This window comes from Gymnoscopelus braueri (assembly GCF_963280865.1).
Source record: "Gymnoscopelus braueri genome assembly, chromosome: 10".
Lineage (NCBI taxonomy): Eukaryota > Metazoa > Chordata > Actinopteri > Myctophiformes > Myctophidae > Gymnoscopelus > Gymnoscopelus braueri.
The window spans coordinates 35,856,914-35,870,907 of NC_137611.1; the positions used below are offsets into that span (position 1 = coordinate 35,856,914).

General features: G+C 41.4%; 1 protein-coding gene across 1 annotated transcript in view; it reads left to right on the forward strand.

Annotated features, from left to right (window-relative positions):
• Nucleotides 1-13,994, forward strand: part of tnr (tenascin R (restrictin, janusin)) — a gene marked incomplete at its 5' end in the record, with an annotated part of 203,904 nt that overhangs the window by 153,390 nt on the left and 36,520 nt on the right. Inside the window, 4 exons of the mRNA XM_080439872.1 lie at nt 1,939-2,058; nt 2,324-2,467; nt 7,244-7,363; nt 9,806-9,949. Coding sequence (XP_080295998.1) covers nt 1,939-2,058; nt 2,324-2,467; nt 7,244-7,363; nt 9,806-9,949 — 528 coding nt within the window. The remainder of the gene's footprint in view (nt 1-1,938; nt 2,059-2,323; nt 2,468-7,243; nt 7,364-9,805; nt 9,950-13,994) is intronic.

The following is a 13,994-nucleotide window of genomic DNA, read 5'->3' on the forward strand; positions in this document are numbered from 1 at the left end:
TGACAGGTGATTTCTTTACTTCCTCCGGCCAACTCTGTGAAAACACTTTGCTGGTTAGTTATCGAATCGAGTGCACCAGTTACAGGCCCCACAGTAACAGCAGATGATCAACATTAATTTATCCCTTTATAACTCTGAGTCTGAGTGTGCACAAAATGTTTGTGTACAAATTTATACACACTCAGAGTTAAATTATATCAGCCCCACTGGCGCTATGGGCCACATGGCTCGGGAACCATTGGCTCCAAATACAATACTTACTTACTTACCCACTTGCGATAAATACTGCAATACTACTGTTTTACCGTTGATTGATTGGTTATTTCACTCTTTAACCACTTTGATAAATACAAGAGGAAACCAAATCTGATGTTAAATCCAGCACAGTAACCACTTTCAACCTGGAATCTCTACTTTGGCCATGTCCTTAAAAGATAAATTGTTTTGTTTAGTTGTTTTCCTATACTGAAAAAAGCCAGCTGTGAGCTCGTAGATTGCTATTTTTGTTGTGCGACACCATCGTACGACTATGAAATAGGGCTTAAGTGAAAATGATGTTGAAATGATCTATATTGAAGGCTATTCAGGGGTATATAAGGTTGCTGAATAGACTCCTATTCTCCCCAAGAAGCCTGATGTGAAAACAAAAATGTGCAGCTATTACTCCTGGCAGCCAGCTCTGCCAAACAAAATATAATTAGCGAGATATGCACACATGAATAATCACAACTTATCTAAATGCTGGCGTATTTCATACCAGCTGAATTTAAATGAGTGCGAGGACAGAAGTTATAAATTGCCTTCCATGGTTGTGAATAATAGACATTATTCTTTAGGAAATAGGCGAGAGACTGGAGGAGGCTGCTTTACAAGGTGCGCCCATATGGGCCCCCATCCACAATAATAGAAAGGAACAATCATTCATTCTCTGCTCTCTCTCTCTCTCTCTCTCTCTCTCTCTCTCTCTCTCTCTCTCTCTCTCTCTCTTCCACTCATTCTCTTCCACTCATTCTGTCATTCTCTCTCCACGTCTCTCTACCTGCCTCTCTCTACCTCCTTCAGTCTCTTATTCCAAAAGCTTAAGACCTCCCCATCAGTTTTAATTGCTTGCTCACATTGTTTTGGCCATAATAACCTTTCCTGTGGCAGCACTGTGCTCTCGGGAGACACGTAAAACAAATGGTCGCTGGGATGAATCCACCACGAGCAAACCAGACTCAATCATAATGCTAATGACGTCTCTCCCTCTCTCTCTCTCTCTCTCTCTCTCTCTCTCTCTCTCTCTCTCTCTCTCTCTCTCTCTCTCTCTCTCTCTCTCTCTCTCTCTCTCTCTCACAGGTTGCAATATCCACAAATATGCCTTGATATTGTTGTTGTTTTTTTCCTACATATTTGCATAATGAACGTTGCCTCTGCCTTCCCAGACGGAGAGCTGTAATGTTTATGTAAATTATTCTGAGAGAAAAATGGACAAAATTGGGATTATGCGGCAGCGGCACAGGGATGTTCAAGGTCATGGCTTCTCAGATGTCTCAGCATGAAAATGTATGAACCTCATAATAGATTAAAACACCAGAGTGTATGCGCCTGTCAAACTGCCGTGGTCTGGGTTATACACACTGGTGCACAAGTGTGTGTGTGTGTGTGTGTGTGTGTGTGTGTGTGTGTGTGTGTGTGTGTGTGTGTGTGTGTGTGTGTGTGTGTGTGTGTGTGTGTGTGTGTGTGTGTGGGTGTGCGCGTGTGCGTGCATGTGCGATTTTTACACTCTGCAGAGTTAAATGAATACTCTGGATTTTACAGTGGGAACTTGAATCTCATACTGATACTCTGTACGCTCTCTCTCACTCACTCACTCACTCTCCTTCTCTCTCTCTCTCTCTGTCTCTGTGTCGCTGTCTCTCTCTCTCCATCTCACTCCGTCTTCCTCTGTCTCTGTAGGCATGGACCCACCCAAGGAGTTGGCAGTGTCCTATGTGACAGAGGATCTGGTGACTATCTCCTGGATCAAACCTCTGGCTCCCTTCGACTACTATAAGATGTCCTACCAGTCAGCAAGAGGTGCAGTATAGTGTGCAAACTGACGCGCCATTCTTTCCCCTGTCTTCTTGTCATAGCAAAGTCCTGTAACGCACTCTAAAGGCCCTGACACATTGAAAGCGCCATTGACGCGGGCGTCTGATGCTTTCAGTAAGACAGCTTGTGTGTGTCTAAAATCAAGGTTTTTAACCGTATTGTGCAATCAGCCATACATACTCATGATTAAGGTAAAAAAAAAAGAAACGTTGATTTACAATAGCATGTGTCTCTGTGTTGTCTCCTTCAGGGCGGGTGGACAGTGTAGTTATTGACAGCGATGTGACCAACTTCACTTTGTCCAACTTGTTTCCTGCCACCGAGTACGAGGTGAGCCTCAACGCTGTCAGAGGCAGTCAGGAGAGCAAAGTGGTCACCATGTCTGTCTTCACAGGTAATACCATACAGCAATACCATTTTAATAGATCAGAGTACAATGTGAAATCCTGAGGGTTCATTTAACTCAGAGGGCCTTCTGTTACACCTGGCACTAAGTGGCTGTAGGTGCAGCACATTTATGATTGTTAGTTTACAACCAAGCTTATAGATCGGCTATTTTTGAATAGCCAAAGTATAAAATAAGGTTAGAGTGGTTCAACTTTGCTGGGGACCCCCTGGAACCCCTTCAAGTAAAGACCCCACTTTGAGAACCAGTGGAATAGAGAATACTCTCATGGGACCTAACTTCTGAATTAAAATATTTAAAGATGTAGCCTAATCGTAAGTTAATATAAATGGTGTGCCGTTTAAGAACTTCACAGAGCAGTAAAACCAAATTACATTATGGTTCATACATTACAAAGATATTGTTATAGACTAATCATGTCTGTAACAATAAATGAACACTCACTCTATCCAATGTCACTGTTACATTACATAGTGAAACAAGTGAGTGTAAGGTGGCAGAGGACAGCGTCTCCTGCATCTCTGCCTTTCTCCTGATGCGGGCTGTTTGGTGGACAGATTTAGTCTTTTGAAGTCTTTTGACTCTCCTGTCTATATCTGTATGCCCACTCATTACTGTGAAGCCAGTCTGTGTTATGCAACCTCTATGAAGTATATGAACCCTTCTCTCTCTCTCTTTCTCTCCCTCTCGCTGTCTCTCTATCCTCAGACAAACTCTTTTAGTGCACTGCAGACTTACTCAGTCTCAACTTCCTCATCTGTAATTGGAAACTCTCTCATTAGTTCAAGACTCTCGTTTGTCTCCCTCCCACACAGCTCATATCTCTTCCTCTTTCTCATTTCTTCCTTCATCTGTCTCTTCTTTTCTCTCCACCCTCTCTTGCTATTAAGTCTCCTTTTTCTGGAAATTAACGCTGCACTTCAAAATGACGCTCAACATTGTCAGGTCTTTTGCTTCGTTAAAAGAATAGCCTGACAGAACGGAACGACGGCACAGGGCTGCTTGAGATGGTAAATAACATACTCCGTGCAACGCCCGACCGGGGAACATTTAACGCTGTGTTCGGGCGACTAAAGCAAATGAGGGATTTGAAAGGAGTAATCCGACAGTGTTTGGCCAAGGATGTAATGACCTGGAAAATGTGAAGCCTCGCAGCTGACTTTATTTCCATAATCAATTATTTTCAAGAGGGGGGAGACTTTAAGGAACCAGGGGCTGTGTTTTGTTTTGTTTTTGTCCGGGCGGTGGCTTTGCAAGATGGATTCGAGGCGGTTTGCGCAAAGCGGAACATGTGCGGGGCACCACTTATGCCCTAATGACGGTACTCGTTAAAATGAGGCAGAGGCCCCCCGAAGAGAGAGGAGGCTCCCTCCTCCCTGTGCCGAGTAGTCTCTCAAGACCAGTGGTGGAAGAAATACTCAGATTTCTTTACTAGTAAAAGTTACAATATAAAAAAAAAAGAAAAAAGGAAAGGGTATGTATTCAAAATTTTACTTGAGTAAAAGTACAAAAGTATTCATGCATCAATTAATAGTACCAAAGTTTTGTGAAATAATTTTTCTACAAGCTCACAACTCATCGCAACTTTTACCGGGCAGAATTACTTTCTCTGTAGCATTCAAAGATTGTGAAAGATATAGTCTGGCTTGAGAAATTAAGCACAGAGCAACAAGATGAAGTCGTTCTTACACAGTCAAATCAGATTTCTCACTGTGTGCGTCTCCTTTATTGTTTCTCTGTTCTAGTGCAGACGGGGTGAGAGAGGATACTTCCAAAGAGAGCAGGAGAGGGAGAAAGGCTTCCATTTCCATCAAGGCTTACATTTTTAGTGAGCCCAGTCAGAGGAGAAGCTTAGGCAGGGACTAAAAGTAAGAACAGAGACGTGTCAAAAATGAAAGACGCCAACAGAAGGGTCAGAGGTTATGTTTTCAGTAGAGAAGGAAAGATGGTGAGCAGAGTACAGGAGAGTGATGGGAAAAGATTAGATTTTAGCAGTGGATTATTTCTGCCAGAACAGCGCAGCTTGTTAGGTTGGTCTTGAAGTGCTGAGAAACAGTTAGCAAGTGGGGGAAAGTTTTCAAGTTAGCAATGAAGGGGCTGATAAACACACACACACACCCATGCATGCACATCACGAGTACGCACACACAGATGCTTTTATTTGCAGACACACACGGTGACTAGCATTGGCTGTTAACTTGCATAGTGGTTTTACTCAGAGAAGCAGAGCAGCTTCCACAGTAATGAGAGGACACACAGAAAGATGAGAGGCCCATGAGAGGCCCAGTATGTCTGACTAAACACAGTATAATGTCTAATGGTCTGGTGTCTAACTTCTTGCCTTGTAAGAGTTTAATGTCAGAGTTACAAAGATTAATTTGTGTGTGTGTGTGTGTGTGTGTGTGTGTGTGTGTGTGTGTGTGTGTGTGTGTGTGTGTGTGTGTGTGTGTGTGTGTGTGTGTGTGTGTGTGTGTGTGTGTGTGTGTGTGTGTGTGTGTGTGTGTGTGTGCGTGCGTGCGTGCGTGTTTATAACCATTTTCACACATATTGTAGCTTACTGTAGAAATATAAATGTACGTAAAACATGAATTTTACAGCTACACTTGGAGGGGAAAGGCTGGGAATAGTAGCAGCCTCCCAGGGCAGACCATGTTGGGGATTGATGACTCTTGTGAATACCTGTGTTCTAAAAAAGGAAAAATGTCCCACTGTCCCGTGGTGCTGTTGAGAACAAGGAAATATTGAATGTTACATTTTTTGTCAAATTATAGTAAGTGAACAGCCACACGTTCCCTATCTACTGCAAATCAGGACATCGTCCTGAAGTTATGCAGTCATTCGATCGGATCGCTCCTGCTTTCTTTTCCCCCTTTTAGTGTGTTTACAGTTTTGTCCTTATTGTTTAACCACTTAAGCCCTATTTTATACCTAGCTGATCTAGCTGATTTATCTCACAACATAGAATGTTTGAAAGTTTTTCACCTATAATGACATGCCCAAAATAGGGACGTCAACTCGATTTGTCTTTGCTGTCCTGACTCACCCAACTGTACCCTCCTCCACTCTGATAGATTTTTTCATATCGTCCCTGTCGGACAGAAACCTCCTATCTCCTTAATTCAACATTTTGAATGCGTTTTCCGTAAACACACATACAGTAAGTAGCAGAAATAGCCAATCTACAACATTATGCGATGCGTTGCGTTGGGAGCTCCTATTTATTTTAATTTGTTCAAAGTGAAAGTGTGTCTGTGGGTTTTACAAAATGTTGTACTCAACAAACTAAGACTCAATAATAACTACATTGGATCCATTGGAAGTTGGAACGCATGGGTTATTTTTTTCCATTTCCTGAAAAGTAATGTTGGACATACGAGGTTTCCACCCGACACTGACAGCGACAATATTATCATTTAGCCATCCATAACTGGAGAGAGAAATGGAGATAATGATGATTAGATTTCATAGTACTTGAGTGATGATATATATGTTTTTCTTTTCCTTTTTTTTAAACACACCATCTCCATCGCTGATTTAATTCACTCGGCAAGTCTTCAATACATTCAATTAAACTGTTGTGCAATTAAACTAATTATTTTAATCAGGTTTGATCATCTAACATCGCCCCAGTGATGAGGATTCAGTAGCATCTAGTATGCTAATGGGCACATTCTGAATCAGTTCTAGTCTTTTGATTGTGATGAGGGCAGGGCAATATTAATTACCCCATCTGGGCCGACCTTTATGTCATATTTATTGGTCTCCGTCTTAAAGAAAAAAAAGAAAAGACTCGCTCTGCAATGCTAAAATATTATGTCTGAGGAGAAATTGAGGTTGAAACACTGGGGGTAAAGGTATAATTAAATTCCAACTCAATCTTGGCATGTCCGGCAGCCTGGGAATACAATGAAGGGGGGGGGGGGGGGCAGCTATAGAGACTAGAGCCCAATCTAGGCTACGAAAATAGCAGACCTACAAGCTCACAACGCGTCGCTACCGCGCCGCGTTGTGAGCTTGTAGGTCGGCTATTTCCGGCATGCGACACCGTCGCACGACGAAGTATAAACCTGGCTTAACTTGACACTTTATTCAGAAAGTATATTTTATTGGCTAAATAAAGCGCACCTCACGGGTATTAAATACATGCTTACTGCAAGCAGATAACGATACAAATGATCTCAGCAGTGCACACCAACACAGAGAAAGAGAGAGTGGAAATGATGGGCGTTGGAAGGAAGTAAACACAATAGATCCGCAGCGCCATACATTAAATCACATTACACACTGAGAGTGTGATTACCTTCAGCTAACAACATTTCTATATAGTTGTACTGGACGTGGACGATAACAGAATCTCCAGAAAGTGAATGATGCCGGGAAAATCCCACTATAGGCCTGCAATATTTTTTATTTATTCTATTTTAGTGGCCATAAAGTAGACCCTCCAAACAATATTTGTTCCTCTGCCATTGTCCTTGGTAAAGAGGACAGCTTCGCCAGCCCAAATACGGAACAATCTGTATGATACTACAGCTGCAACAGCAAAATAACCCAAAATAGGGCTCAATAACACAATTTGGCCAAAGTATTTCTATCAGGATTTCCCCAGACGCCTTGTATTCACTTCTCCTTCTGTTTCCTACAGATTTAGACACAGCAGCTAAGCTGAAGGCCCCCAACTTTACTTATCTGTCATTGATAGATAGTGTTGTTTTTAGTATATTATAATGACTAATGATCTTATTTGTTGTGTTGTGTTCCCAGCCATGGACATGCCCACTGAGTTGACTGCCCTCAACATTACCCCACAAGGAGCCCTGCTGAGGTGGAACGCCCCTCTGTCCACCGTTGACAACTATGTGCTCACCCTCACATACAACCAGGGTATGTGATGGATGGATGGATGGGTGGGTGGGTGGGTGGGAGTCACTTTAGATTTATTTGGCTATTCAAAAATAAAAGAAATCGTGAAAATGTGTGCAAATCTTTGAATATATATATACATTTTTAACTCAAATCTTTGCTTTTGGGGTCCCTGGAACAAAATATTTTGAGATGGGGGATCCACAGACAAATACATATCATTTTGGGGGTCCTTGACATGAAAAAGGTTTGAGAATCACTGATATATAGCAACATAAGTAAAAAAAAAAATGTAAAAAAAACTGTTAGGATTTAGAAGACATTTGTAGAATCCCCAGAAGCAAAAATTTGAGTTAAAACATTTCAAAGATTTTGCACACATTTTCACGATTTTACAATAAAAATAGCAGATCTACAAGTTCGTAGCGCAGCATTTGTTGCCGTGCTAAGAGTTTGTATATCTGCTATTTTTGAATATCCCAAAGTATATAAAATAATGGTTATAGCTAAAAATCCAAAATGACACAGTATGCGTTTCCGGATTGAATGGGTTAAGTGAGACCACACAGACAGTATAGGATTAATTTCGACCATTATTATCAGCTATATTGCTGCGCAGAAAGCTCAAATATGCACATTGTATACTACTGGTCAACATTAACACTGACTGTCTGTACGTTAGTTCGTATGCATCTCATCATCTGATCATTTTATGTGTAAGCCATATCCAGAGGCATAAAGGTCCCATATTGCTCAACTATCAGAGTCAAAGGTACAGTGTAATAAGTCAGTGTCTCCTGCCAGGAGTCAAAGAGCTAGGATGCTCAGCGGAAACTGTTTCGGCCCGCACATTTCGACGACATGAGATATGACTGTGTGATACCTCTTATAAACTGTAACAATGTACCTGAATCTCTGTAGGCTATGCTATATTTTTCAACCCCCATTTAACAAGCATGCCTCAGTCCTATCCAGGTAGGTGAGCAATATCCACATTGCTTTTCTCCCTGTAGAGTCTGTATAAAATGTGTTCCCTGAAATGAATGGATGGCTGCCAAGGAAAGTCACAGCCACCTACACATTCTGCTTACGACCACCCGATGGATATTTGGAACCCGGCCCCGGCCAACGACAGAGAGCTGAAATACGACCATACAGTAACTCCCATAAGTGTCGAAGGGAATTTAAAGTTTCAAATAAAAAACAGCTGCTTTTGGCAGTTCACACTTCACAAAAGTAATTGTCGAGCATAAACAACCAGTCAAAGCTTTAACCACACTCAATCTCCACCATCAAGACATTAACCTCTGACTTTGATAAACTGTCTTTGAAAAACATATTTCCGTTGTCCGTGGCCTTACTTTAAACGAACCTGCATCCAGAGTTACCCAGAGAAATCCATATTTCTTGGAACCATAAGAGTCGACGGGTGATTTATAACCTGTGTGAGCCAACAGCTGCTAAGTCAGATACAGAGGTTCTTTGTTGAGAATTGACATCCATCACACAAGTAATTTTGTAATGTCATTTAATGTGCTGATAGTCAAACCTTTACATGCACATGATGTCCACCATTGATAGTATCGTGAAAATGTACATTCATAACTAAAATATAACTGAAATCTAGGTCCCCCACCCACCCTCCCTGCATTTGTCTATGCCCTGATTAAGTTAAAGCATACTGTACAGTTTCCGTGAGTGAGAAAGGTGCTGACAGGCCAAGTCAGTAATAGATCTGGCCATCGTCCTTACACTTGACACACACTTGGAAAGCAGTCTCTCGCCCTGGCCAGTCAATAGAGCTTTCATCAATATCAACACAAATTATAAGTCAAATGACAAGACAGCCCACCAAGCGAAAGCCACTGAATTATTGACACTTTGACGTATTCATTAAATGTCCTTTTTTATTAGGTCAGCTTGTGTGGTGAAAACGTCATGCTGGTTACTTACTTTCTGGTAGATTTTTCAGAATCAATTGAATTGATATAATTGAACTAAATGCATGATAACTTATCTATATTATCTCTAAACAGATTGGAGAACAGATTCTGCTCTATATTCATTTTTGTTTAATTTTACATTAGCTTTAACCTGTGCCAAAAACATTTAGACTATTTCAAGTTACAGAATTGAGAAGAAACCCATATTACCGAGTTGAAATTGTATTTTGTAAATTGGATGATACTGCTGTATGCGTAAAAGTGCCACAAAATGTATTGGATTCAAATAATTATTCATGCTACTTTTGATGAATGCCTTATTGTAACATGCTGTATTATCATATAAATTAAAATGTGTCTGTGGCTCTGGCTAAATGGAGTCAAGAGTCCATCCTAAAGTCTAATTCTGCTGTGGCAGAAAAGTCACTTTGACACTTTTCAATTGAAAATGGTTCCTTTCTGCTGAAAGCAAGATATATGCGCTTAAGAGTGTTCTACTGTATCTTTCTGTGTTTTCCAGTTTCAACTGACACCATTTTTGTGGAAGGCAACGGGCAGGAGCACCAGCTATCCAGTTTGAAGCCCAGTACCAGCTATTCTGTGGCACTCTACGCTACCAAAGGACCCCTGACCAGTGGCACAGTCATTGCCAACTTCCAAACACGTAAGCATTCATTTTGTTCATTATATTCATTGGACTATTTTGGGACCACAAGAACAACAGCCAATAACAACACTCTATAAATACACACACTAAGCTTGCACACTTTTCCACAATAACATGTTGCTGCTTGCACCTGTATGAGTAGTGACAAATAAACTCTTTTCATTCTTGAATCTTGATTCTTGAACACACCGTGTTGCGGTAGGAAATGTGTGTAACATCTTGAAACCCCTCGGAAATTGCCTCCGTATGCCCGATTCACGACCTCAGCATTTTTGCTGGAAAATACACAGAAGACACTCTATATGACTTCCCGGGATGGGATTTAGATTCAAAATCAGCAGAGACTCCCAAAATATTTCAAAGTTTATAAAATGTTGATATGAACAAGTAACTTTACGACTGAGAGCTATTTTACATGACATGGTGGAATGCTCCTTTCTGATTGGTCAATCATGGCATTCTGCAGTCTGTTATTTCTGGAGAGCAGACCGCTGCTATGAATAACAGACCATTGCTATGGACGTAGTTCTGATCAATAGACACATGGAGCACATGTATCAATCTGCAGAGTCCAGTAAGTTTTGTTGCTTTAAGTCATTTTAGATGTCTTCGGCTATTAAAAAATAGCCGATATACGAGCTCATAGCGCGCCACTCTGCACTATGAGCTTGTAAACCTGCAATTTTTTGAAATCGTGAAAATGTGTGCAAATCTTTGAATATAACATTTTTAAAGTGAACATTTGTTACTCATATATTTGCTTCTGGGGGGTCCCTGCAACAAAATATTTTACAAATGTTTGCTTAAAAATACAGAAGGAGCGAGTGCATTCTCCGGCAGCGGCAACAGCCGCGGAACGTCCGCGGAACTTCCGGTGGAGGAGCGGCAGCTCCCGGCAGTGACTGCCGGTGGTGGAGCGTCAGCTGCCGGCGGAGCAGCGGAACTGCCGCGGAAACTGCCGGTGGAGGAGCGGCAGTCGCGGAACTGCCGGTGGAGGAGCGGCAGTCAACTTATTTTTCCGCCGATAAAGTATAGTTTTGGACCATGACGGAGCCGCGCCGAATCAGCAGACCTTGAGGCCAAGGACTTGCTGACTTGATCTGAATCTTATTCATTTCACTGTCTTACTTTTTTACTTTTTTATTGTTGTTTTCTTTTTCTTTTTATGTTTTTAATCCTGTAGCACTTTGAGATTTGCTTCAAATATAAAGTGCGTTACAAATAAAATTTATTATTATTATTATTATTAAGGAGTCGCGCCCGAGCGCCTCCAGGCGCGAGTGCCCGCGACGACCGGCCGATGGTCTGCTATTCGACTAAGCGGCGTCCGAGTTATGTACCGATAGGCACAGAATCGTAAATAATATTAGTGGGGACTGCGTTACACAAACGCAGCACACTCCCAAAGCTGACGCCACCGGCAGCTCCAGCCGGCGCCGCCGCCGCCGCCACCGGCAGCAGCCGCTGCCGGAAAATGCACTCGCTGTCCCTCTAAAAATATATACTCAAAGATTTGCACACATTTTCACGATTTCTCAAAAATAGCAGATCTACAAGCTCATAGCACCGAGTGCCACGCTATGAGCTTGTATATCTGCTATTTTTGTATAGCCAAATAAATTTAAAATGACAGAGATGTGTTCCTGGATTGAATGGGTTAATGGGTGGATGTAATGCACATTGTAAAGCGCTTTGGATAAAGGCACTATATAAATGTACTGTTTGCTTTAATTGAGCACTCATCACTATATTAAAATGTAATGCTTTGCAGTATAATGACTTGCAGATGATTCTCTGATGAAAATCTGTATGTACACCAGAGAGGTCAGAGGTCAACCCAGATAGAACCCATGAACAGCCATTAGGCTGTCAGCCTGATTGTCCATTCACATTCCTCTTTCTATGGATGCATTGTTAGCAGAGATTTTTTTCAGATTTTTCTTAATAAATAAATAAAATAGAAGAAAAGATCTAAAATCCGATTGTTTTGCCACGTTCAGAGGTGGAGAAAGTCTGCACAAAAGACCTTAATTGGAGGTTAAATGCGAATGCGGGGTGGCAATTTCCTTCTGCTGGCTGGGACCCCAAATGACACCCCTGATTGTGAGGAAACCTTCAGGGCCAAGGAATTGTTCTAGTTTATCTAGAGTGGTGTGTGCCTCTACATAAACTTTATGTTCTGGACTTCTTGCGAGAGAGAGAAAAAAAAACTTTTCTTGTCAGCAGAGGCGTTCATATCCCCCAAGGAGGACGAGGCGACAGTTTCCTGGCCTGCACTGCAGCAGAGAGAGGGAGAGAGGGAGGCTGCAGGAAACACAAGATACACTCGCACAACGCGCCCAAAAGCTGGGCTACATAATCTCCACTTCAAAACTCAAGTGGGGCTGTAGGACGTTAGATGCTCCTCCATCCAGGCCTATATATACGCATCACACCACATATACACAGACACCAGCTCTTGGCAGCTTAAACCACTAAAACCGGGAACGCATCTGTGTAACCACTTTAACCATTATTTTATACTTTAGCTATTAAAAAATAGCAGATATACAAGCTCATAGAGTATATCACTATGAGTTTGTAGATCTGCTATTTTTGAAAAATCTATAAATATATATATATTTTTTAAACTAACATTCTTAACTCAAATATTTGCTTCTGTGGGTCCCTGGAACAAAATATTTTGAGATGGGGTCTGCAGCCAAATACATATCATTTTGGGTGGTCTTTGACATGAAAAGGTTTGCGAACCACTGATATTATAGCAACATATATATATATTTTAAAGACATTTGTAGAATCCCCAGAAGCAAAGATTTGAGTTACAAATGTTCACTTAAAAAAATATATTCCAAGATTTGCACACATTTTCACGATTTTTCTAAAATAGCAGATCTACAAGCTCATAGCGTGGCACTCGGTGCCGCGCTATGAGCTTGCATATCTGCTGTTTTTGAATAGCCAAAGAAATCTTAAAATGACACACAGATGCGTTCCCGGTCTTAATGGGTTAAGGTGCTTCTAATTTGGGAGACTCGCACAGCCACAAGGCTGTGCTGCAGTACCTCTTGTGCTTTTATGTCTTTCCAGAGAGCAGAAGAAATGTGCATTTCTACCCTTGCCCTACAACTAACTAGACGTCTTCAAATGAGATCAGACTGGAGAGATACTTTGATGTAGCTGACAACATGGAGTCGGTAATGAGATAAATTTTGTGTAGTTTCAAGCAGCACCTTGCTTTGAATCGATCGGGCATGCCGCCGTGTTGATGGTGACTTTCAGTGAAACTGTACCCCCTGAAGAGAGCGGACAGCAATTATCCATGCCACTGCAGCTTGGAGTGAAAAGTATTGGATGAGGTGACATTATGTGGAAAACTTCCCATAATGTTTACTTGCTATTGGGCCTTGTCATTGTGAAACACAAGGAGTATGTTGTACTGTATAAAATGTTCTCTTATCTAGAATCTGTGTGCGCAGATTGACACTGCATTCAGATATGATGCAGTTGACTTGAATAGAGATTAAATGTTTAACCATAGAGGGTCTGTGGGAGATATACTGTATACTGTCTTCCTCACAAATTAGCTTCCTATGCACATTCAGTTTTTATTATGAGTGAAGACATGAACCATATCAAAATTCTTGATAGTCTATAAATCTAACCTTTACAGCATTGCTGGGGCTGCTTGTTCAGGAGAAAGTTAGCAGAGCTTAAGACACAGAATGACTTGTGTTTTATGGAGCTTGCGATACCCATAGGACTGAAATTGTGAATTTTACTCAACTATCGATGACAGATACAAACTGATATGTGTTTGGCTGTGGACCTCCATTTTGTGCCAGGGACCCCATAAGAGAAGGTTGTTCCACATTTTTCTAAATTTGGCAAAGTCTTTAGAGAATAGCCGGTCTACAAACTTGCAATGGAATGTGTTGTGAGCTTGTAGATCTGCTATTTCTGAATAGCCAAAGTATAAAATAGAGTGATTAAACTGATTTTGATGCTATATTAACACATTTTCCTGGGGACCCCCTGGAAC